Source organism: Meriones unguiculatus, chromosome 10 (assembly GCF_030254825.1).
Source record: "Meriones unguiculatus strain TT.TT164.6M chromosome 10, Bangor_MerUng_6.1, whole genome shotgun sequence".
NCBI lineage: Eukaryota > Metazoa > Chordata > Mammalia > Rodentia > Muridae > Meriones > Meriones unguiculatus.
Window position 1 is genome coordinate 59,620,441 of NC_083358.1, and position 27,030 is coordinate 59,647,470.

Genomic DNA, 27,030 nt, shown 5'->3' on the forward strand with positions numbered 1-27,030 from the left:
GACTGGTGACATGTTAGTAGGTCGGCGGATCACGGAAGACATGAAATTTGTTATATTCTGAGATAAATATACTAAAAATAGAAGAAGACTTAGGGTCCTAGCTACCACTTTCTATGTAAGTAAATATGAAAGGATGACTAACCCCAGACTGTAAGAGAACCCAGAGCATGCGCTGCTTTGTGGCACTCATATTCTTTTAGCTCTGTGTGTCCATGTGTGTACATGTTCCTATATGTGAGTTCGAGCACAGGGATGCCAGTGTGCACCCAGAGGTGAAAGAACAGCCTTGACCCTCTATCCTGGCTTTGTTTCAACAAGGTCTCTGTTGTTTACTGCATTTACCAGGCAAGCTGTCTTAGGCCTATGGGGATTCTGCAGTCTTCACGTTCCATTTCCACATAGGAACTCTGCCATTACGCACTTCTGTCCCTGGCTTTAAAATCATGAGTCTGGGGATTCAAACCAAGGGTACCACACTTGTGCAGCAAGGACATGCCCCCTGAGCTACCACCACAACCTGCATTGACATTCTTAATGTGTTACCCTTCAACAACTCCAGAAACTATACTAAAGTTTACACAACATTTTTCAAGTCCTATTACTTTCCTGGTGTAATTTAGTTACATCTATTTCAACCACATTCTGACTTTTCTAAGTTTAAAATCACACAGCAATGTGTTTTCTAAATTTAGAACTGTTACATATATTTTTTAATCAGAAGGATTTTTCTTTTCCTTTCCTATCCACATGACCGCCCCCACCCCAAACTGATGAATTTACAAATCCATGAAAACATGTGTTTAATAAGTGTGGTAAGTCATTCCTTCCTGGCGTTTTTAAGATTTGGCCTTGCTCAGTTTTAACTGATATGCATTGCAGGCAACTCCTTCCTGCTGTTGTATAGAAACAATATTGAGTTTAATATTTCATCGCTACAACCTAAAGATGTCACATTTTATTAGAACATGAAACCCTTAAGTAGAAATGCTTTACCTAACATTAGCCTACAAAATTGCTAATTAAAGTTAATTATAATTGTTTAAAAGTTCAAAATTCATGTCAAAGTCTCAACGTTGCCATTTTATTTGTGTGTCGGTTGTTTATATTCAAAGTCAGCCTTACATTTAGCAGCACTCATTATGGTCTGAAGAGGAATTGTCCCCATGGGCTCATATTTGAACACTTGAGCCCCAGCTAGCAATCCTATTTGGAAAGGTAATGAAAGCTTGATGGAAGGAGGGCATCACTGGGGAGAAGGGGGTGTCAGGACATCGGTGCCTGGCCTTTCATTTGCTAGTGTCTCTTTGCTTCCCTAGTCCTGTACAATGTGATCAGGCAGCTGCCTGGTTCAGGTTCCTCTTCCCACAGCCCCACCTTTCCTACCTGTTGTTGCCATGGCCTCTGAGGTACATGATAAACTGTCTCCTTATAGAATTGTAAGCCCAAATAAACCCTTTCTCCCATAAGTTGCTTCTATCAGCATATCTTATCCCAATAACAGAAAAGAAAGTAATACAGAAGGAAATTATCCTAACATTCCCAGTCATGTTGTTCTCCAAAATTTGGATATTATAGAAAGTCATTGTTTTTTAAAAAAGATAAAATGTTAAAATCCATAATTCACACATTTAAAACCCTTACATTAAAAAAAAGAACCTTTGTTATACGAGATGGAAAAAATGTGTCCCATTGAAAGTCATTTCTCACAGGAGAAATAGTCTCAATTTTTAGAAACTCATAAATGCAAACCAGAAGTGAAAGCATACTAGAGAAATGTATTGTACACAGAAAATATCTAAATAAAAAATACAGTGGTCATAGGATGTCTCATCAACTGCCATAGCGTACCCTAATTAATCACAGAACCTCCTCCATCAAGCTCAGAGGAGGTAAAGAGAAGGCTTCTTGATATCTCCACAATGCTTCTGAAGCCTATGAGACCCTCCAAAAGGAAGTGTTTCGTAAAGTATGCTTATGCTGCCCTCTCTTGGTGAAGGAGGAACAATGTTCAACTTGACTGAATTTTTTTTTTTTAACTTTTTCAAAAAGGTTTTCTTGTTAAGAGAAACTGGTGGTTTGGATGCAGCGTTTTTCAGTGCCATTTGCACAAATTAAAATGCTAATTGCTAACCTTAGAACAGCTAGAAGTGCTTGAAATAATTCTGGGTTTTTAAATTGATGTGACTTGACGCCAATTGGAGTACACACTCACATTTTTTTTTCATTTATAGGCTCTAATAAGCAATGTACCAAATAAAATAAAGAGCAGGAAGGCCCGACCTGCATGGCTTTGGAGAAACGCTCACCAAAAGGTGAGACCTCAGCGCTGCCGCAAAAAGTGCTCTGTCCACTTTCTCATTTCATGGAAAATTTTTTGATCCATTACAGAACAAGAAATGGTAACTGGATAAGCATAAGTAGAAGCCGAAACCTTTTGTGATAGCCAGTTTTAATTTCAGAACTAGTAGCATTCTAGAGCCAGCTGGGCTCAGCTTGCAAGAATTAACTGTGTGCACACTGAATGCCACCATTTTGACAGGTGAAATCTGTCTTGGTAGGAGTATAAACACTATATACATTGAAAAACACATAAATAAGAATTTGGTCAAAGAGAGAGAGAGGTAGAGAGTAAGGGGGGAGAAAGAAATAGAAAGAACATGAATGTCACATGCAGGACTGTTATTAAGCATTTATAGATAAATAAAAAACTGAAAAGACAAGGTTTTCTTCTTAGCAAAGAAAAGTGATAACATTTTTTCAACTATAGTGAGTTTAAGTGCTGAATAAAAGCTTTCTTAGAGGACACCATTACATATGAAACACTGTACAGCGAAGAGTGCTATTTTAGTGCCTTGGAGCACAGAGGCGCCTTACCCCTTTTTTTCAGACATATACAAATCAAACAGTTCTATCTTCAGAATAGAAACTATTCACAATTAGCATGTTCATTCCCTGAAATCAAGCCTTCCTGACTAGGCATTTTGTTCCCATTTTGTAGTTTTTTTAATTCTCTCTCTCTCTCTCTCTCTCTCTCTCTCTCTCTCTCTCACACACACACACACACACACACACACACACATGCACACGCTTGTTTACATGTATATAGATGTGCATGCGTGTGAAGGCCCAACTCTGACCTTGGAGCTCATCTTCTACAGCTTTTCCATCTCCTTCGTTGAGGCGAGATCTCTCAAGCAAACCCATAGCTCCTCAGTGTGGCCAGTCTGGCTGACCTTCCTGCTCTGGGGATCCTGTCTCTCCCTTCTTCCGAAGCTAGACTGATATTACAATCAGGCCTCCGTAACCACTCAGTACTTACATGGGTTTCTAGAGCTTCATGCCGGGCTATCTCTCTTGCCTCCACCAGGTTTTTTTTTATTTTAATTTTTCTTCACAATTTATTCATTATATATCCTGATTGAAGCCCCCTCCCCAAACTCCCCCCAATCCCACTCTCTCTCCATCTTCCCCTGCCATCCCCTTCCCCTAGTCCACTAAAAGGGGGAGTTCTCCACTATTGCCATCTGCCCATTGCTTTTTAAGTCTCACCAGGACTACCTGGATCCTCTTCCTCCATAGCCTGGCAAAGCTGCATCATCAGGGGTGAGTGACCAAAGAGCAGTCAACTAAGTTCATGATAGAGTTCTGATCCCTCACCCAGAGATCCACATGGAGACTGAGCTGCTGATTGGCCACATCTAAGCAGGGGATCTAGGTCCTCTCCAAGCATGGTTCTACATTGGTTCATCAGGACCCCCTGAACTCAGATCCTTTAGCTTTGTTGATCTCCTTGTGGGGCTCCTGTCCCCTCGATGTCCCTATAATCCCATTCCTCTCCCTCTCTTCCTCCCTAAGACTCCCTGTGCTCTGCCCAAAGTTTGGCCCTGAGTCTCAGCATCTGCTTCAATCCCCTCTTGGGTGTATCCTTTCAAAGGACTCTCTTAGGAGGCACCAGATCTCTAAAACGATATATTATAGCCTTAGAATTTTGGCAGCATTTTTTAACATATCCAAACATCCCAAGTATATGACCATGACAGAATGCTTCAATATGGTTTTTTGTGTATTGCACGAGAAACGGTTAGTATATTTCCATGACTAATAATATGAGAGTAAAAGTTTATCTTTATTCAACAATGATGTCTTGTAAGTCCCCACTATTGTTTGAATTTCACCCAGCAAGAGATGGTGAAACTCCAGAAATTCGTGGAATCTGCCTTTCACCTAAGAGGCTCACCTGTAAATTTACACAGACTGGATCAAAAAAACCCAAAACTGAACTAGGGCTAGCTGTCTCCAAGGCACACAAACTTAACTTCTAAAGTACATACAGCATTTTTCATTGTCTTACACATGCCAGAGGCTTGCTTAGTGCATTCACAAGTCACACCCGGAAAGCTCACTCCTGAATCAGGTATAGCTCATCGTGTGGAGAAGATTATCAGGAAGAGGTAGATTCATTATTATTTCAGGTTCAGGTCTGCCTTTGCTCCCAGGACCCATTTGAGAATGGATGCTATACATCAAGGCTACTGTTCTGTTGAAAAAAAAATACTACTAATTAGTGATTTTCTAAAAAATAATAAACAGTTCAGCTAAATAATACCAAAGATGTAATAACACAGCTAAGCAATTGACCAGCAATACTAGCCACTGAATGCAGAAATGGAGCCTTTTAAATTAATCTCCACTTCCTCATAATGAAACCAATAACAAAACCATTTCTGAAGTGAAAAGATGTTAGAAAATATGGTCATTGAACATGGAGAATGGGCTGCTTGCCATTTAAACCTCAAAATGAAAAGATATCTAGTGATATAAGGTTGTTCCCAGCGTTATTGATGGAAAGACAGAAAAATCATCGTATCGGTAACACGGACAGAAAGAATCAACACCAGGCAAAGAACAATCAATGAGAATGCAATTTTCAGTGTTACAAGTCATTAAGTTGAAGATGTGTGAGAATCAGTTTTAAATACAACATATAATCAGAAGCTACTATGAAACCACATAATAAAAATAACTTTTTAAAAACTGCACCAAGTCAATAAAGGTGTTTATTTAATAAAATAAAAAGCCTGACGCCTGGGTATAGTTATTTTGAAGGCTCTATGTCAGAGGAAATAAAAATGAAACTATATCTCACTGACTGCCAAAAATGCACAACTAAGTCTTCCCAGCGCCACTATGGGTACTCCCATCATCACCCCCATCTTACAGAGCAGGAAAACAGAAGCAAGTCTGACTAAATAAATTACCAAGAGGTTACTCCTGGGTAAATGATGCTGTGGGGTTGAATACACCCCATAGCAATTGCAGTACATACTCTCATCCATGTTAAAGATAAAGCTACAAAGCCCAGGAGTACTTCCTCAGGACCAGCTTCCATTTTGAATGCTTTTTGCCTCATTCTACTGCATGCCCCTAGTTATAGTCTATGCAATGTGCTAAACAAGTTGCTAAGGATGCACAATGCTCCCAGGGGCAGGCCATCTGGAAATCAGAGTCGGGCCATCCAACTGGGGAGAGGTGTTCCATGCTGGAAATAGACAGTTGATAGACTTTCTCACGCACAACTGCTATTTATCCTTAAGTTCATAATACTTTGCTTAGATGACTTTTTCCTGTACTAGAATTTAGGGCTTTGGAAAATGAGGATATTAATTATTTGTTTCTTTACTAGCTAGTGTGGTTCTTGACACACAGCTGATATGAAACATTTGTTAAAATAAAATTAGATGTCATAGCCAATAAAAGCATGCTTGTAAAAGGAATCACTTTAATATATATAAAAGACTGTTTTGGGTTTTTTTTGCCCAAAGACTTTTAATAATAATTTGTTTTTAGGAAGGTTCTAACTCCCCTCCTTCATTCTTTGTCTGATGATAACTTGCTTGGAAAGGTCTCCTGGGAGCTGGGGGTCTAGCTCAGTTGGCAGAGAGGCTGCCTTGCTTGCATGAAGCCCTGGGTCCCATCCCCAATCTATGTGTCCTGTGAGTGGTGGATACTATAATGCCAACACTCTGGGAAGCAGAGGCAGAAAAAGCAGAAGCTCAAGGTCATACTATGATGCATAGTTAGTTCAAGGCCAGCTGGAGATACATGAGACACTGTTGGACGTGAGAGGAGGCAGGAAGAGGGGAATGGAAAGGAGGGGAAAGGAGAGGAGGGGGAAGGGAAAGAGACATTTTCAACTTTCATCCTCACCTGCTCAGCAATAGTGTCATGACAACTTTGTATGGCTATTCCAAGTATCCATCTTCTCCTCTCTAACACAGGGCTAACATAGCCAACTTCCTAAAATACAGACTGCACATCTTCAGTCCTTCTCTTAAAATACTGATGTTATATGATGTCACAGAGACTCTGACAGCACACATAAGACCTGCACAATTTCAAGCAGACAAAATCTCAGTGTAAACAAAACAAAGTGGGCACCAAGTCCCATGCTGAATCAAGAAACTATATGCAATTGATAAGTGCCGGGAAATGGAAAATCACTTTTCTCCAATGAGTGTCAGCAGAAATTCCAACCAAACTTCGGGGCAAATCTCATGTTCAGGAATAGCTGACACACCAAAATGCACTCCCTGGGGTTTTGCTTTGTTTTGTTTTTAAGAGAAAGAACATGAAGTTGGGTAAGTAAGATGATGGGGAAAATCTGGGAGGATTTAGGGGTATTGGTTAAATACATTGTGGGAAATTTTTCAGAATAATCTTTAAAATACAATTTAAAATAGCCCTGTATGGACAAAACACCAAGTACGAAGCATGGCATCAAGGTATTTGGGATTTATTCCATTGAAATGCCTTTGCATGCACACCTTGTGTTATTCTGCTTTTCTAGAATTATTCTATTTTACTAGAGTAAAACATATGTGACTGGATAACTTCTTAAAAATAAATGAGTTATGGTTCTCAGAGTTCAAGGGCATATAAGTATTATCTGCTCAGCTCTGGCAAAGATTTTGTGTTATTACAGTATCATGCTGGGCCCTTTGACGGCATTAGTGAGCTAACAGGGATCAAGCTGTCAGTCAGTGAAACAAGTGTGGTGGTTTGAATAAAAATGGCCCCCATAGGTCCTTAAGGAGTGGCGCTCTTAGGAGGGGGAGCCTTGTTGGAGTAGCTGTGACCTTGTTGGAGGAAGTTCAGCAGCTCAAGCCAGGCCTAGTGACTCTCAGTCTCTTCCTGCTGCCTGCCCATCCAGATGTACAACTCACAGCTACCTCTCTAGCACCATGTTTGTTGGCATGCCGCCATGGTGACAATGGACTAAACCTCTGAACTGTAAGCCAGCCCCAAGTTAAATGTTTTCCTTTGTAAGAATTGCCCAATCATGGTGTCTCTTCACAGTAATTGAAACCCTAAATAAGATAATCAGGTTCACTCCTCTTGAGAGAATTTCACCAACCCCTTCATGAGCACTACCTTAACTCAGGGGACAGCACCCAGAATGGTGTTCTACTAGCCATTCGCCATTTGCAGGCCCTACCACATAGGTAGCATGCTGATAGCCAAGGCTACAAGAGATGAGTCCTTGCAAGACAAGCCACATCCAACTATGGCACATTCCAACCCATGTTCAAGTGAGCCTGTTTCTCCTGGAATAGCTCGTGTGCCTCTGGGACCACAGGGTCTTAGACCACCTGAAAGTCGGGGCTGTCCAGCTCTGGAGGCTGTGCATGACTTTCAGCAGGGAGGAATTGCTACAGGGGCACAGGGTGTCACCTCTGCAGTCAGGAAGCACAGACTGGACAGGAAATGGGCTAGACCATAGAGCCCTAAACGTCAGCCCTGAGATGATTCACTTCCTCCATTGAAGCTCTACCTCTTCAAGCCTCCATAGTCTGTTTTGCCAAGATGAAGAAGGAAGAAGATGTGAGGGAGTACCCACTCTTCCCACAGCCCAAGGCAGAGCAAAGGCACTGAAAGCCAAGAAATACTGGCTATAGCCCTTCTTAATCTCTCCTTAAACCATGAGCCAAAATAAAGTTTCTCCTTTACTTTGCCTCTTGTCATCAGCAGGCTCCTGTGGAAAAAAAAATACTATGTTAGAAGAGGGAAAATCTACATCGGAACGTGGCAGATGTTGAAATGTGTTCCTTCTGGTTTACCAGGACATGAGAGAGTCTGGGCAGCCTCCACAGTGAAATAGGTTGAATCCTTTACCTGCTTCTCAGAGCAATAGGACACTGCTTGTAGGCTCAGCAGCTAAGAAAATAAATAACGATGCAGAAATGGAATTAATTTATTCTAGCTTCATTTCTGTTGCTATGACAAGATATCCCAGCCAAAAGCAATTCAGGGGAGAAGGGCTTGCTTTTGCTCACAATTCCAGGTTGCAGCCCGTTACTAGAATCAATGGTGGCAGCACAAGGCACCTGGCCACACTGGACCTACAGTCGCGAGCATGCAGCCTTGTGCTTAGCTCTGTTCCTCCACATGTAACACAGTCCAGGACCCTCCTGCTGCCCACAGTAGAAGGGATCCTCCTATGGCAATTAAGACAATTGCCCATGGGCAGGCCCACAGGCCAACCCAGTGTAGACATTTCCTCATGAGACTGTCTTCCGGGTAGTGTCAGGTTGTGTCGAGGGGACAATTAAGGAACCAGCTCGCATCTCTCCTACTTCTGCTCTTTCAGATACACGTGACTGTGTTAGATAAGACAAAGTCGGCAAGATTGGTTTCACATTTTTTTAAAGAGATAACATAGCTGTGCTTCACATGAGAAATGGTGGAGGAGAGTGGAATGAAAGGGAGAGACGACATAATTTGAAAATTGAACATAAGTAAGACTTGGATGAAGAACCTGAGGCTAAGAAGCTTCGGTACTAGATGAGCTCAAGACCGTTTCTGAGAGATCTGTTTGTTAAATTTTTTTTTTTTTTGCAATAAACATTTCATGGCAAGCCTATAGCTTCAGCTTCAGAAGGCAAAACAATAGAATTTGTTTTGTTTTTAAGCCCTTCTTCTTGCCCAAATTTGAAATTTATTCCTTTGTACTTTTCACATTATGAAGTAGAACGGTTTCTGAACAAATACCAATTTGAGCTAAAATGATATTAGGTTTTGATGATCTACCTATTTTTAGCCTGAGGACTAAATGATTTTCTGTATTCACATTTTCATCATTTTAATGAAAATGAGGTAATACGCTGAAATGGTATTTTCTTAGAATGTATTAAGGTTTATATATTCTCGATTTTTCAGATGTACTGTGTCATATACTTTTCCTCTAAGTCGGGTGCATTATAAACACACCGATTAACATTTTTACTGCTAACAGCATGCTGGAGGTTTCAAAATTAATTCCATTCTTGATCTTTTAGAGGATCTTTTTCTAATAGAAGCAACAGAGCAGCCATAATACCACAGAGCTTGTCTAATGGCAGATGTTTTTTTTGTTTGTTTGTTTGTTTTGTTTTGTTTTGTTTTTGTTATCCTTGAAAGTTTTGTTATTGCAGAATCGATTCAATATGCAAAGGATGTGTCTCCACTTACACTTGTTCTCGGGACTGTTTCATTTGTTCATCTCTGAGTTTCAGTTATTGACTTCAACATTGAAGACAGTCATGAAATGATAGTTCAAAAAGCTTGAGTGTCCCTTCCGTAGAAGGGCCAAGATACTCACTACTCAGTTGACAAGAATGGCAGTATTTTTGATAACCACATAAAACACTTCAGTCTGGGAGGCTTGAAGAGATGGAGCTACAATTAAGGTCACTTTCTGCTCCAGGTGCTCCCCCTATCATCCCAGCACTCTGGGAGGCAGAGGCAGACAGATCTCTTGGAGTTCAAGGCCAGCCTGGTCTACAAAGTGAGTCTAGGACAGCCTAAGGCTACACAAAGAAACCCTGTCTCGAAGAACAAAACAAACAAACAAACAAAAAAGATCAACTCTTGCTATTGCAGAGAACCTGAATTCAGTTCCTAACACTCATGTACAGCAGCTCACAGAGAATGTGATGCCCTCTTCTGGCTCCTGTGGGTACCTTCACCCATGTGCACATACCCACATGCACCCACACATACATACACATAATTAAAAATTAAAACTTAAAAAAGAAACCTTAATTTTTCAGTTTAGGCCGTGATACTACATTTTAGTTTATATGCCTTAAATACAACCAGGGATAGCTCTGTCATATTGTTGAAGAGGGGTAATTCGACAGTATTTTGCATGGCATAAGACAACTGTGACAGAACTTACTGAGGAAGTGCCACCGTGTTTCTCTAAATAAAACAGGCACAGGAAAGCATCTGACATGATAAATATTGTCTCTCACAAATAATGTGACAAGCTTTGGATAAGTTTCCTCTTCCTACATCAGCAGCAGGCTTTTGTTTGAGAATATCATTTCAGATGGCCGTCACATGCTTCTAGACACACACCAAAATAGCATGCAGAGCTCTTGGCTGCCAATGAGTAATGTAGAATCACATTAAAGACAAAAGTCTTTATCACATAGGACCCGATAGATGTTGAATGTCTTTTCATTAGCCATTCCAATGGCATCCTGACAGGACTCTTAATGTATTTTACACTACTTTACACATCACAATTATGTTGCAAATGTCTTGTCTGGTTCTTGTGTACCATTAAGCTTATTTCAGATCATGCCTGCTGAATTCAAGCCGCCTTTCTAGAAAATGAGGTTTAAATGGTAAAGTGTCAAATCTCAAGTGTCCTAGTAAATTTCTTGCGCCAGGTCTGAATCTCCGTGCCAGTAAATATAACATCGTTGTTTGTCAGAGCGAATTCGTGTGCCTTCTGCTTACTCACAAGTGAATTGGTTTAGTTGTCTCTTTTCCAGAGTCTTCTCACTAGTAGCTTAGCCTTGGAGAATGCAGTACAAGGTGCCGTGGTGAGGATGGTGGAGAACTCACACGTATTCCAGCTTCTTTCAGGGTTCCTTGCATTTGCCTGGTTTGTTTTTGCAGCTGTGGGACTCAGGGGCCCGCTGGCTTGAGGCGAGCCCTGCACCAATGATCTGTACTCCCAGCGCACTGCGTCAGTTCACCTTAGGTCTAGACAATGGTGAAAGACATCCGACTTTACACTCACTGTTTTCTTCTCCAGTCTTGGCACGCCGCGGTGACGGCACTGTTGTCACCACACTCTGTGCATGCGTAAGAAATAAGCATTAAAAACTCTCTCCAAATTAGTTTAAATTTTTGTTTTCTCGCCGAGAAAAGAGCATAAGGTTTATTTTGTTTTGAAGCTAATAAGTTTAGTTTTCTAGTGTTGTAAATTATTTCAGGATGTTTTATTTTGCAATTAAAGATTTTCAGACCTTTAATTAAACTGAATTATATTTGTGAATTACATGTGTATAATTTTTTATATTTGATAAAATAGGCAAGCACCAAAGCAAACACATTGGCATCACCCTTTTCCATCTCAAAAGAAAATTAAGTTACTTTATAGATTTTTTAAAAAATAACATGAATTTTAAAAATATTTTTTGAAAGTGAGCTATGGGGGCTGGGAGACAGTGGCCCAGTGGGTAGGACCTCTCGCTGCACGAGCTGGGGATCTATCTTCGGATCTCCTGTATCCACACAAAAGCTGAACCTGGCCTGTGCACCTGTAACCTCAGCCCTGGGAAGGGAGCAGAGGTGAAGGAGACAGGACTGCCCCTTACACCTGCTGACCAGGGAGCCTAGCTAAGCAATGAGGAGCTCTGAGGGTGACTGACAGACCCTCATGAGACAGGTACAGAACAATGGAGAAGGAAGACACCTCCTCTAGCCTTTGCAACATGAGGGTGTTGGGCAAGCTCATGCACACATCTAGCCACACACATGTACGCACACATATACATCCACATGTACATTTGTACACATATATATGCCCACATACACACGTACATACACACATACATACATACATATATGCTCACATATACATACATATGCATATACACACACCTACATGCACATATACACACACATGCGTAAACGATCATGCATTCACACACGTGTACACACAGTCATTTTCATACCGTTTGGTTCTCAGTCACAAATGTCAAGACAAGTCTGTGTTAAATTGCCTACTTCCTAACTGGATCCTTCCTTTACCATACCTCCTTTTTTTAAAGAAGACCCATCTGGTCTCAAGCAACAACACAGTGTAGCTCCCTTCCTGGCTGTGCATATGGCTTTGAGTTTCTTCTCCAGCATATCAAACAAACAAAGGTAAACTCTACCAAATCTGTGACAAACATCTCTAAGAGCAGCGTGATGAGCAGCAATGAGACTAAAATGTGCCTCGTTTTGAGGCTTTGACTACTGCTAACAAGTGGTGAAATTACAAATTCCTAAAACATGAATTTCATGCCTGAAATAAATTTCATAATCAGATAAGTGTTGCTAGTTGCGTTTAGAACACTGTCTTCCATTGATGAAGAGGAGTTGACAATTTTACTTTCTGTACATGCCTCTTAGTAGGGAGCACTGTCCCTTATAACAGTTGCAACAGCAGCAAAAAGCAAAACTTCCTGTGAAAATATGATCATCAGATTCAAAGCTTAGTTCAGTTTGCTTAACTGGGTGCCAGGCTCCTCTACTGCTGAAACCAGTATTGAGCATGTATGGTGCACATGTACGTGTGTAAAAACAGAAATCAAATGATGACATAGCGTAGGTTTCTTGTGTTGACATGTTTATTATAGTAACGTATCTGAGTAACTGAAGTAATGTCACCATACAGGTGTCACATGCTACAGCATGCCATGGCAATGCCAGCTGCACATTTTGTTGACATTTCAAGCGTATCTTCTGTAACATTTGTATTTGTATACAGGAAGTAGAACACACAGGGATAATTTGATCTATGCTTCGTGTTAGCAAATGTTTCTCTCACCCTCAGATTCAGACTCCTGTGGAAGTCCATTAAAATTCAGATGCTGTCACAGGAACAGTCATTCTGATACGACTTCAAGGCCCAAAAAATGGCTGTTAGCCTTTGAAACACACAGAATAATTATCTGACCACGTTTCAAAGGCAAGCTTTCTTACTAATTTAGGAGTAATTAGTCTGTTGAGTGATGTGTTTGCCAAAGCAGGAGCTTTCAAGTTCACAGGTAGAAGCTCTACATGGCTCTTCCAAGATGACACACCCCTCTTACTATCACAGTGGGTCACCTGAGTAAATTTCTCCAATATGCCATATACCACCTCATGGCAGAGCCCTGAAAGTTGAAAGCAATCTCAACATGTACTGTTTCAATGCATCAATTTCTGTTGCAAGACAATTGAAGCAAATCTTCCCACAGAGCCACATATTTTGTGTGTTTTAGGCACACAGATTCAACCTTGCTCCTAACATTCTCAGCAAACTGAACTTGACCCAATATTTCATTCAAGTTTCATTGTTGTTGTTCAGGTAAAAACACACCACTATAAGAATTCAAGGAAGACCAACTCTTAAAAGGCGGCATTTCTCTTTTCTTTACTTCATCCATGCACAGCTAAAGCTTCAAAGGGAATTTAAAGAAGGAAAATAGGAGAAAGAAAGCAGTGTGAGGAATCGAGTTTTCTTTATGAAGATGTTTCTAGAGTTTTCATTTCTCTAAAAGCCAGTGTTAATCCAAACAACTAAATATCTAATAATCAGTATGTAGACGGCATGACCCTTTACACTTGAAGCTCTCAATTTAAAGGGAAAAGCAAATGTCCAAAAATCACCAGATCACAGGAACACAATTGTACAGTTATATTTTTTATTATTGATTAATGCTTAGGACCAAGTACATGAGATTCTGAATGTAAATTAGCATTGCAAAATAGAAAAGGAAGGAATTTTCTATCACTCTCGAGGTATTTACTACTTTTTAAAGAATAAATGTTTAAGAATGAATCAATGCTTCATAGAAGATTAAGTTATGACATGTATGCGGCTAACTTTTTAGTATTTTTGAATAGTATGTATTGCATATGTTTAACTTTGAAGATAATGTTTACACAAGATGACACTGACATGTTAAAGTATTGAATTTATACTCAAACATCTGAACTTTCAGATCAGCATAATCCCATACTCATCTAACTTCCAAGCTAAAGTGATAGTTTGAGTGAATCATTTTCTTGAGGTCTAGGGAACATTTATTCTCTGTGCATGCATAAATATTAGGTAAGAGGAAGAGGTTTGGTTTTGGTTTGGTTTGAACTTTAGAGACAAGGAGTTGTGGAACTGAAGATATTTGATCTAATTTAGGGAAACTCTTACATCTCTCAGATAGCAGAGTTGCCTAATTCTCTGTTCCATGTACAACTTTATGTTTGAATATGAAAGATAAATAAAAGCTAACAAAATAAAATTTTTGCACAGTAAAAACAAAATACAAATTGAAACAAGGTCTTAAAACAGACTTAACGCCACAAGGCTGACTTATTCAAGTGAAAACTTTTGTGTTTGTAGGTGATGACATAAAACAAACAAGTTTGGGGAACATCTGTATCTTACAGCTTGCGGAAGCATTCCAACCTTGAGATGAACAACTGGAGCTGCCTGTCTGTACTTATCCCCTTCCCTTGTAAGGACACCAAAGTTAATTCTAAGAAAAACTATGTTGAGATTAACTAGTTTCTGGAGTTTTCTTTCTCTTCTATGAAAGGGAGATTTACACTGTCTCTTATGCAGATAGATTTTAAGCATACACATAAGAAACTGATAACTAAAAGAAAAACTTAATACCTCTAACGCCTGTCTATGGCCTCCTTAGACTTCCGGGGTTCATGGAGATGTCTTCTCACAGCTACTCGCTAGGGAACAGTGCTATGAAAGCCACAGTGCATAGCGAACCAGGCAATGCACGTACCCAATGAGCACATGGCTTTCTGCACAACTTCATCATATCCAACTAGTCAAAACAGGAAAATGGAGGCAATGAAATTCTAGTGCTCAAAATTAAGCCTTGCTTGAGTAGCTAAGGAAATGATGTTTGTTCATAAATACTTGGCAGTTTTATGTATTTAAATTTACTCTTAGCTTTCAAAGTATGTGTGTTTTTAGGGTGAAAACTCCTAATGTTAGGCACTCTCAATCTTTTTTTGTTTTAAGTGAAAAATCCTTTCTTCTACAAGATAGAAGTTCCAAAGAATACATTCAACCCAATGATCATTTGTGGTTTCAGATAAAGCAAATGACCAACAAATTAAGTTGGTCTCACATACAATCATTTTCAGTCATATCTCCATGACTTTTATTTTTTCTTTCATTCCCCCATGATTTTTAAATCATTAATTGAAAACAAAACAAATTGACTACAAATAAGCCATTTAAAAAAGACTGCTTTGATTATTATTCCCACAAAGATTCTGTAAATTTCCAAAATCTGCCTCACTTATTCTAAGAAATCTATGCCATTAAAAAAAGAAAAAAACACAATATGGACTCCCAAATACCACACTCATTTTCTTCATTTGGAGGTTTTATTCTCCTTCAAAAACACTTTTTAAAAAAAATATGTGGGATGTTTTCAGTAAGAAGTCTGTGCTGTGAGATGTGTAGGTAGGCAGCCATAAAGTAGCAGCTACCAGTACTATGTGTAAAAGTGATTACAATAAAAATATACTCTGCAAAGGTAGTTTTAAAAGCCTTATAATGTTGAGCCACCACCTACCCAGCTTTGGATGAAACCTGGCCAAATGGCCTTTCTGATGCTTTGGAGCTATTTCTTCATTTACTGGCAATCAGTTTTAGGATATGACAAGGTGGTAAACATACTCAAGTTTTGTAAATACTTAGCATCAGAAGAAAGTTTAAGCAAATGTTAAACGTGAAGAGTTCAACCATCTGTGAGTGTGCTGTCTATCTTGCATGTGAAACTGAGAGCCCACAAATTCGCTTAGAAACTTCAGACATGAAGAGGAAGAACCGGGGTGCAGTGCTCTGAGACCATGCATGACGCCTGTGAACAGGGAGACGATAGACCCCTCCAGGGCACGTGGACAAACAGTGACATGTGCTCACTGGTACCTTCTCTTCGGGGTCTTTAGGCTATTCTATGAGGTGAAATGAGAAACTAGTAGACTTTGCAAGGCACACTGGTCTCAACGCTGAGACTCGTGAACCAATCAACGATACTTTCCGGAAGAAGCGAGTGCTGGGAGACACAAAAGTCACACACGAAAGACTGTCGCCGCCATTGTCTTGGTTTTTTTTTTCTTTTTTTTTTTATGTGGTTCCCCACAAAAAAAGTCCAATTAAAGCATATTCATATTTTATTCTTAGGCCATGGGATCCTTTCCCACTTTTAGATCACACCAGGATTTTATCAGATTTTAATTGAAATGTATACTAGAACAAGCAGCTAAATTTCCATATAGGGGAATAAAATGTTGGAGAGTCAGGCTGGGATATTCTCTAGTGCTTTACAGTGTGCTATAGTAATAACAACCTGTTTTATCCTAATCCATAGTCAAGCCAAGCCCTCTAAGTCTTATGTTTCACCGCTAAATGGCTATTATGAGTGAGAGAAGTAATAGATACTATCAGTACTTTCTCAAGTCAAAAGCTATGATATCTGGAAAATAATTCAAAACCGTGAAGGGATCTTCAAGATCAATTCTGCTTTATAGACTCTGCAGCAAAAATAACATTTCTAGTAGGAAGTAATTAATTATAAACCTAGCAAATTCTACACATTTGCATATTTGTGTAAACAATTTTAACATGGTTTATTACATTTCCAGAAAGGTTAATCTTATATTCTGTTTTCTGCTAATTCTTCTTACATATAATAAATATATATATTTATATGTTACTTGAGTGCATGTGTGTCGTTCGTACAGTTATATGACATATGTACATAAAACAGCACAAAAGGGTCACTTCCTTAAGCTTCAACTGGAGGAAATAAATGAATTGCTAATTATGCCTAGCATGGCAATCTTCCATTCTGTTTCACAAATGGCCATATCTGGATGTAAACAAAACATTGGAGCGAGTCATTCCTGGTGAATTATATTTCATGTTGTACAGTGGTGATCTCATGAGGAATTGGGTAGTTCCTGGTAGCGCATACCTAAAAAAAGGTAGTTAAAATATTAGATTGTTGCAAAAAAACTTTAATGTCAACATCACTCACAAAACAATTATACAAGTAATTATTTACCTCTCTTATCTGAAAACTAATGCTATCACAAAAATACAATTTTTACAAAAATTTTCATCTTAAAATTGAACTTCAAAAAGTTGAACACACAGGTACACAACATATGAAATGAGAATCCCATGACATGCTATCATCATTGTACTCAAACATCACACCACTGTTTTTTGGTTCACATTAACATTTCATTAAACACAGGCTCTAAGATAAAAAAAAAATCAATTAATGAGACCTCATGAAACTAAAAAGCTTCTGTAAAGCAAAGGACACTACCATCAGAACAAAACAACAGCCTACAGACTGGAAAAGGACCTTCACCAACCCTACATCTGACAGAGGGCAGAATATCCAGAATACATAAAGAACTCAAGAAGTTAAACACCAACAAACCAAGTAATCCAATTAAAAATATGAGGTACAGAGCTAAACAGAGAATTCTCAATAGAGAAATATTGAATGTCAGAGAAACACTTAAAGAAATGTTCAACGCCTTAGTCATCAGGGAAATGTAAATCAAAACCACCCTTACATTTATCAGAATGGCTAAAATTAAAACCTCAAGTGACAACACATGCTGGAGAGGATAAAGGGGAACCCTCCTCCATTGCTGGTGGGAATGTAAACTTGTACAACCACTTTGGAAATCAATCTGGCACTTTCTCAGACAATTAGGAATAATGCTACCTCAAGATCAAGCTATACCACTCCTAGGCATATATCCAAAATATAGTCAACTATACAATAGGGACATTTGCTCAACTATGTTCATAGCAGCTTTATTCATAATAGCCAGAATCTGGAAACAACCCAGATGCCCCTCAGTTGAGGAATGGATACAGAAATTGTGGTACATCTACACAATGGAATATTACTCAGCAATTAAAAACAAGGAAATTAAAAATCATGAAATTTGCAGGCAAGTGGATGGAACTAGAAAAAAAAATCATCCTGAGTGAGGTATCCCAGAAGCAGAAAGACACACATGGTATATACTCATTTAAAAGTGGATATTAAACATACAATATAGGATAAATATACTAAAATCTATAGTCCTAAACAACAAAGAGGACCCTAGAGAAGATGCTTAATCCTCATTCAGAAGGGCAAATGGGATAGACATCTGAAGTAGCAGAAAACAGAGAACAGGACAGAGAACAGAGAACAGGCCCTTCCACAGAAGGCCTCTGAAAGACTCTATCCAGCAGAGCATCAAATCAGATGCTGAGACTCATAGCCAAACTGTGGGCAGAGTGCAGGGAATCTTATGGAAGAAGGGGGAGATAGAAAGAACTGGAGGGGACAGGAGCTACACAAGGAGAGCAACAGAGCCAAAAAAACCTGGGCCCAGAGGGGCCTTCAGAGACCCTTCAGAGACCTTCAGAGGGGAGCAGGGACTATCTCTGACATGAACTCAGTGGCTGGCTTTTTATCACCTTCACCTCCCCTGGGGGCAGAGGGGTGCAGCCTTGCCAGGCCATAGAGGAAGATGATGCAGCCAAACCTGATGAGACCTGATGGGCTACAGTCAGATAGAAAAGGAGGCTTCCCCTATCAGTGGACTAGCAGAAAGGCATAGGGGGAGATGAGGGTGGGAGTATGGGATTGGGATGAGATGAGGGAGGGGACTACAGCCAGGATACAAAGTGAATAAATTGTAATAAATAATAATAAATATTTTTAAAAAATTCATTATCAGTTCTTGAAAGTAACATGTGGAACCAAGTAAATATCTCTTTAAAACATGATAGAAGCAAACACTTTGGCAGCTCAAGTGTTTAAGCCTTTTACCAATGATTTTCATGGAGAATTTTGCAAGCCACATTAACAGCAGAATTTCTTTCAAGGCTACAGAACCATGGATCCTAGTTGTATAATGTGTCATTGATTTATTGTAACTACATTTAATCTAAAACATTCTTTTTAAGTTATAATTTTGATCTTTTTTATTATTATCATTTATTATAATTTATTCACTTTGTATCCTGGCTGTAGCCCCCTCCCTCCTCTCCTCCCAACCCCACCCTCCCTCTCTCTTCTCCCCCCTATGCCCCTCCCATAGACCACTGATAGGGGAGGTCCTCCTCCCCTTCTATTTGGCCCTAGCCTATCAGGTCTCATCAGGACTGGTTGCATTGTCTTCCTCTGTGGCCTGGCAAAGCTGCACCTATCAGGGGGATCCGTGATAAAAGTTGAATAAATTGCAATAAATGATAATAATTTTTAAAAATAAAAAAGTGCTGGAGAGATGGCTCAGCCATTAAAGGCAAGGCCCACAACCAAAAAAAAAAATTAAAAAGAAGAAGAAGCTAAACAAGAAAGACCCTAGGGAAGATGTTCAATCCTCATTCAGAAGGACAAACACAATAGACATTGGAAGCAGTAGAAGACAGGGAACAGGACAGAAGCCTACCACAGAGGATCTCTGAAAACTCTACCCAGCAGAGCATCAAAGCAGATGCTGAGACTCATAGCCAAACTCTGGGCAGAGTGCAGGGAATCTTATTAAAGAAGGGAGAGATAGAAAGACCTGGAGGGGACAGGAGCTCCAAAAGGAGATCAACAGAGCTATAAAACATTCTTAATTAGAAACTTTGTATTCTTAGACAATTCTTTGTTTATGGTTACAGGTTGTATGTAACCACACAGCCAAATGTAGTTTTGAATATGTGATTTTTTTCCACTTTGTGATTTTAGAAATACAAGATAGTATACATGCTATGTAACATCTCTATCAGGTGCTAACATTCTGTAATTAATTTTTACATAATGAAAGTAAGAGTATTCATAATTACTAATAAAGACTACAAAAGCAAATTTATGCCAATACATGTCAAATTTGCCAAGAAACTGAACCTTGTTTTGTTTGTTTGTTTTTAAACAAGCTTTGAAAATTGGGAATTACATGAGTTGTACACCTGTGTCATCTTTTTCAGTGAAAACCTTGGTAAGTATTTTGCCAGTCCACTTGATAGATATAGAGCTGAATAGTCAAGGAAATCCATAAGTATAAATGGAAATTAACCATGGAATCTGAATCTAAAGGTTAAGTTGTAGTAAGGACTTGAGCAATGTACTGTAAAGTCAGGACAAAGATGTCTATGAGGAATTTCCAACAACAGAGGTGACAATAGAAAACCAGTAATTAGCTGTGGTCTTGGAAAAATAAACCAAAAACAGGAGAGTATCAGCTGTTTCTTCTCCTTCTCTGGACACTGAATCCTCCAGAGACAGCATCATCAATGAACAAATAACAAAGTGAGAGGTAAGATCTGTCAGCTGTCACTCTATGCACAACCATGCAAGAATTATGATACACCAATATTAATGGGAAGCTAAATTTACAGTTACTTCCTGTGAATCTTAGAGAAAGAAAAGAATTCATTATAATCAAGTTGCAAACAGCATTCAGATTAAAATAAAATTTTCCATAATATCCATAAACATTATTTCATCATGAATAATAATACCTACTAAATCTGTTACCTAATATCACAAACTATAAATAATTGCTCCAATCATTAAGTTAATAGAGCAGTAAAATAATACACAACAAACTAAATTAAATCAAAATTCCAGAATGGGTGATGAATAATGAAACAACTGATTTCTCACATCACAGATTATATAAATTATTTTCTTAATATCACTAGGGTAATTTATATAGATTAATTATGATGTCAAGAGCTGGTAAAGTCTTAATGATTAATCTGATACCTTTTGCCATAGGAACTTTTCTTTTTATGTAGGACAAGATGCAAAGTAAGCTACGGTACTTGATCAAAACCCACTAGCCAACACTGGCAGTTGCTGCTCTATCCTCAGAAAAATTCCTCAGGGATGACACAGTAAATAGAAACTTCTACCAACCTTTACAGAGTGTGTGTGTGTGTGTGTGTGTGTGTGTGTGGTCACCTGAGCATGTGCATAGAGGCCCTAAGTTGATGCCAATTTCTCTCCATCGCTTTCTGCTTTATTTACGGAGACAGGGTCTCACGCTGAACCTGTAGCTCTCCAATTCCAGGTAGCAGCTTGTGCCACACATCGCCTGTGCTCTGGGCTCTAGGATGATGGGTGGTCATTACACCTGCTGAGGGCTTTGCTTCTATATGGGTTCTGGGATGTAACTTCAGTCTTCATGCTTGTAGGACAAACATTTTATCTACTGAGCCATCTTGATAACTCTCCAACTAAAATTTTAATTTCCAATAAATCAATATTATTGACACTTTAGTAACACTCACACAAACATGATTCTATTGTCTCTCAGTAGCTCTGGAACCCATGATCTTCCTGTCTCCTGGGTATTGGGACACTATACGCAGCCTTACAAAAGCTTTAAGCTCCATTTAGCACATGAAAAAAAAAAAAAAAAAACAAAAAACAAAAAAATCACAAAGTACAGGATCCTCGATAATATATTTTATATAAACTAATTATTTAAATAGTAGTACTACTTAAATAAAGCACCACTATTCTCATTTCTTTATAAATGCTTACATATTTTAATTCAAATAACAATTATCTAAGTAAATGCCACTGTTAGCAACAGTTTACAGGTGAATAAACTTTACACAGGGTCAAATGGTTTTCCCTGGTCACACAGCTACTGAAGGGACTTGACTGGTCTCAGAGCCCCGTGCACAATACCTACAGAAAAACTGCTCTGCAGGATGCACCCATTGATTATGACAATTCCAGACACCTGTCATGATACACAAACTTGTATGCAGTTGCTATATAAATACTCCCAGAAACATGAAGTATAAAATATCCTAAGAAGTAATGTCGGTATACGTGCCACAAACCCCAACTGCTTAACAGAAGTGGAAGTTACTAAGAAACTGTTCTTTTGGACTTCAAAGAAAGAGAAGTGCGGCATGAACTTGAAAAGACGTATGAGATTATGCTGGAAAAGCACTCTGCTTACCGAAAGCAAATGCTGTGGGTATTGCACAACATTATGGAGAAATGCAATAGTTATTTGCCTCGAAGTCTCCACTAATATCTCCTGGGAGACTCCACAGTAGCTGAACAGCAAAGATTACTTTTAAATTGTTCTTTGCATTCGAGTTAAATAAGACAATTTGATTTTTTTTTTTAAGCAGGAAGCTTGTCTCTAGGAAGTGAATTTATAGACTATTTGAAGACTTTGTATAAGTACCAAAAAATATGAGGAAGTTTACAGCTATTATCCTAGCTTATTTTTGCTTTACCAAAATAACTCATAGCTAACTGGTACCCAGGAGCAATATACCAGACTGTCTCCATTCACTTCACCCATCGCCATAAGCCTCTTTTGTAAGGCAAGGCCAGGGCAGCCTCGTATACCTATGTAGATGTCAAACACACTTTTAAAATTCCAGATTGGTATAGAATTTTATATACTACCTTACGGCTAACCCTGATGATCCCCCAGAATATAAATCACTCCAAAACTGATAGGAAATTCACTTTGAAATGTAAGTGACACTCACCTTCCAATATCTTTCTGTAGTATGACAAGGATCCCTGAACTCCTTCAGGTAAACCCAGATTCCTGGTTTGAGGACTGCAGGGTAAAATCCAACAGACTATGTGCCCTGTGCTTTTGGAGGATTTTTTCCCTCTTGCTGTCTTGAAATTTTGTGACATAGAAATTATTTTTATCATTTTTATAAAAAACTCAGTATGTTAAGTATATTTATCTTATATAACCACCTGCAAGTCTAGAACACTGCCCTCATCCCAAGAAGAAACTCTAGTTTCCTAGTTTCTCCTCCTCAGCACGGCTTCCGGAACTTCTCAGTGACAAAACTTACCTGGCACACGTAAAGCCCTGAGTCCAGTGCCAGGCACTTATAAAAGACGTGGGTGATCCTCTTCTCTCCCCTAGTCCCTTACTAGCTACCCAACCACTGTAGTTACTTAGATTGTAACACATGCGTCAAAGGCTTCAAGCTGGCATCCACATAGACAGGAAAAGATACTTGTATTTGGGGTAACTCAGGATACTTTTTTTTCTTGCTCCACACATTTACCTGTTAATTTTATCACATTTTTAACAGCTGAATAATATTCAATTGTGCATATGTACCATGTTTTCCTGATCTATCCATCAATTGATGAACATCTAGGCTGTTTCTGATTTCTGGCTATTAGGAATAAAGCAGCAATGAACATGGGTGCCTAAGTATCTCTGTAGTAAGAGGTAGGCTTTGGAGTACACACCAAAGCATGATATAGCTAAATCATGAGCTACATCTTGAGGTACAGATTCCCGAAGAACCACAGCACTGATTTCCACAGTAGCTGTACAAGTTAGCATTCCCACCAGAAATGGATAGGTGTTCCCCTTACTCAACCTTGCCTACAGGAGCTGTCATTTGTTTGCTATTGGCCATTCTGACCATGCCAAAATGAAACCACAAGTAGTTTTAATTAATTTACATTGTCTGGATGGATAAGGATGTTGAGTATTTCTTTAAGTGGTTCTTATCAATTTGTGGGATTTTTGTTTGTTTGTTTTTGTTTTGTTTTGTTTTGAGAACTGGCTACTTAGTTCTGTCCCCATTTTTTTTTACATGACACTATTTGTTTTCTTGATATTCTGTTTAGTACTTTATATATTTAGATAAGATCCCTCTAGCACATGTACACTTGGTAAAGATCTTTTCACATTCTGTAGGCTGCTGCTTTGTCTAATAGATGGTGTCTTTTATGATATAGAAGTGTTTCAGCTTCGTAAGGTCATATTTGTTAATTAGCGATCTTAGTGTGTGCTATTGGTGTCCTGTGCACAAAGTCCTTCCCTGTGCCAATGAATTCAAGTCTGTTCTCCACTCTCTCCTCTATCAGATCTGTCTGTCTTGTGTTGAGTTCCTTGCTCCACTTGCTGAGTTTTTCACAAGGTGGGTGATGGTGGAATTCTATTTGCATTCTTCTACATGGCATCCAGTTTGACCAGCACTATTTTCTTGAAGATGTTGTCTTTTCTTCATCTTCAACCCCATGCATGCTCAGTGAACATGCAGAGGAGGAGGCAGAAAGATTGTTAAGAGCCAGAGGTAATGGATGACTCTGAGGAAACAGTGTCTTCTAGACACAGCTGGACCGATACACAGATGAACTCACAGAAACTGTGGCAGCATGCACAGAGCCGGGACAGATTCAGCCAGACGGGGGTCCCAGCACTAAGAGGGGAAGTGAACCTATACCCCAACTACTAGCCAAGAACCCATCTGTAATTGATAACCACTGACATAAGAAACATTAATTTTCTCCAGTGGAGTCTCTCTGGGTATATTCACCACATTTTAAGGCCAGCCTCATGCCCGGGAGTAGTTGGCCAACACTGAAGAAGCACAACAATATTTTTGGTTGACTTTTTGGTTTCAATTCACTTTGCTTTAGGCATTTTTTTTTGTCTTATTGGCCTCCTGTTTATACATTTTGATTCTCATTTTTTTTCTGTGTGTGTTTCTTAGCTTTTTATTGTTTGTGCTATCATTTTCCTCCTTCCTACCCAGAAAACTTCAATTTTACTTCCCTGACTATGTACTGACTGTTAACACCTAGATGGATCACAAACGACCCTTTGTGTTGTCTTACAAACTCAGAGTGTTTGTACCACTTCCCTTTTGTGTCATGTCCCTGGATTTCTTTGTTTCATGGCTAATATCCCATTGTAGGACCACACATTTTGCTTATATACTCACTTATTGGTCACAGTTGAGTTGGTTCCACCTCTTGGCTTCTGTAAAAGCAAAGGCTGCTGTCCGCACTGGTGTGTAAGTGTCTGGGTGCCTGGCCTCAGTTCCTCTGGGCCTACACTTAGAGTTGTCACTATGGGCCATCTATGAATTTATGTTGAGAATTTGCCGAACTGTATTCCACAGCAGCCACACCATGTCACATCCCCAGCAGCAAAGCCTGGGCCCTTCAGCTTTCCGTCTCTCTAACAACACATTAATATAGTATATCCCTGCTTGATACCAGCCATCCATTATTAAGTATCTTCTAGTTTCAACTCAGATTTGGAAAGTAAGGGGACAAGGCCTATTTTCAAACACCCACTTTGTCATATACTATTAACGTGAGACCTGTTTCCTGTGGTCTCAAGAAATCTAATAATTTCTGCCCTGCCCATTTCCCAGAGCCAAAGGGAGTATACATGAGTGAACACTGCAGATAGCTCATATGTGATGAACACCAGCCTCACTGGCAAGACATCCTCTGCCTGAGATAAACATATGCTATTGTAGCCTCAGGTCATTAATGACATCATATGCTTGAAACTTAATGTAAACTATAATACACATTCAGAAAGGGGTGTTGGACAAGCCATTCGGTTTAATGGGCATTCTGAAGTGATTACTTGTATAAAACCCTGGTAAGCAGCCATCTGAAAAAACCCTGAGCTCAGAATTACAACCCCCTTGCTCCTCATGAAGTTACCCCCCTCTCAGTCCTTATGGCACTTACATCCCCATTTCCCATCCAAATCCATCTTCCTTACACACTGTTTTTGCTTCATCTTTATTTTCATTAACAATCAAACAAAACACATATCCCCTTGTATGTGGGTAGGTTTACACCATCAAACGTTTGGCCCTCTGTCCCTGTGTATGCAGGTAAACTGTTTCCTTACCAGTACCGAAGGTTACTCCATTGTGTGATGTTATAGAAAATGTATCTAATTTTCTGTTGTATACTCTGTTTGTGCCTAATTTTTTTTAAGTATTCTGAGTAAATTATACTATAACCATTGTAGTAAATTTTCGGTCTTGTATCCATGCTCATACATTTTTATTGGAAAATTACTGGCACAGTGATTATAAAATGGTCACCTCCAGTATGCAATGATGAACTCTCACCCATTTTCTCTGTTTCCTGTCATGGAGGTAATCTCATTTCTTGGTGTTTTTTTTTTTTTTTTTTTTTTTTTTTTTTTTTTTTTTTTTTTTGCAGGTGTGCAGAATTAAGGCTGCTTTTTTCTATTATTTGTAGTGCCTTGAACGCTAATTTGCTCATCTACATTTTCAAATGTTTATTGCCGCCTTTTCCAGGTCTGGTTTGTTTGTTTTTTCCTAGAAGTTATAGAAATTCATATACAGTTTGTATCACTTTATTTTTGTTTGTATTTTGCTTTGAGATGGCATCTCATGTAACCATGGCCGGCTTGAATTTGCTATGTAGCTGAGGCTGGCTTTGAACTCCTGACTCTGTATCCACCTCTGTTCCTCTGTGCTGGGATTACAGCCTTGCACTCCCATGCTTTGTAACAATTTACTTTCTTAGATTGACTGATTTCATCAAGATGGTCAATGTTCTTTTGCTTACTGTTAGATGTGTAAGAACACACAGTTGTATGCACTAATAATGAGCCTTTAGTTCTCCATTTCAAACTCAGTGTCTTTTGCCAGTCTTTATCATTGGCATTCTTGGGTCCTTCGGTTACAAGGCTAAACTAGAGTTGGGGTACTAGGCAACTTTGCCTTGTTTCTCATTCCTATGTTTATGCATGTCTGTTATAAGACCTCTGTAGTTACACTGTTTTGGACTGTGAAAATTCCTTCTCCGTTTTTAGGTTGGATAAACAGTTTTCTAATCATAATTATAACAGAATTTGATAATGTGATTTCTCCTTCCCTGGAACAGGGACCTAGGGAGCAAACCTACCATACCCATCACAAACACTCCTATCACTGAACCACATCCCAGCCATCTCTCTGGACCTTTTGAAATGACCTTCTGTTCTATTAAGTAGCAAAAAGCATCAATCATTTCTTCTTCAGGTCAGGGAATCTATCACCAGCACTACAAGCAGAAGCTGAATGAGGGATTGCCGTAGATAAAATTGTTTCTGTTTGCTAACATATAGTTTCTGATTTTACATTTATGTTGATAGGGGAGAATGAACATTTGCTTT

General features: G+C 39.1%; 1 protein-coding gene across 2 annotated transcripts in view; it reads right to left on the reverse strand.

The window, feature by feature from the left end:
* Positions 1 to 15,104: 15,104 nt before the first annotated feature.
* Positions 15,105 to 27,030, reverse strand: part of Ttll7 (tubulin tyrosine ligase like 7) — a 133,100-nt gene continuing 121,174 nt past the window's right edge. For both annotated transcript variants that reach the window (XM_021647987.2, XM_021647988.2), the window contains exon 21: positions 15,105 to 17,036. In XM_021647987.2, coding sequence (XP_021503662.1) covers positions 16,916 to 17,036 — 121 coding nt within the window. In that variant the 3' untranslated portion in view covers positions 15,105 to 16,915. The remainder of the gene's footprint in view (positions 17,037 to 27,030) is intronic.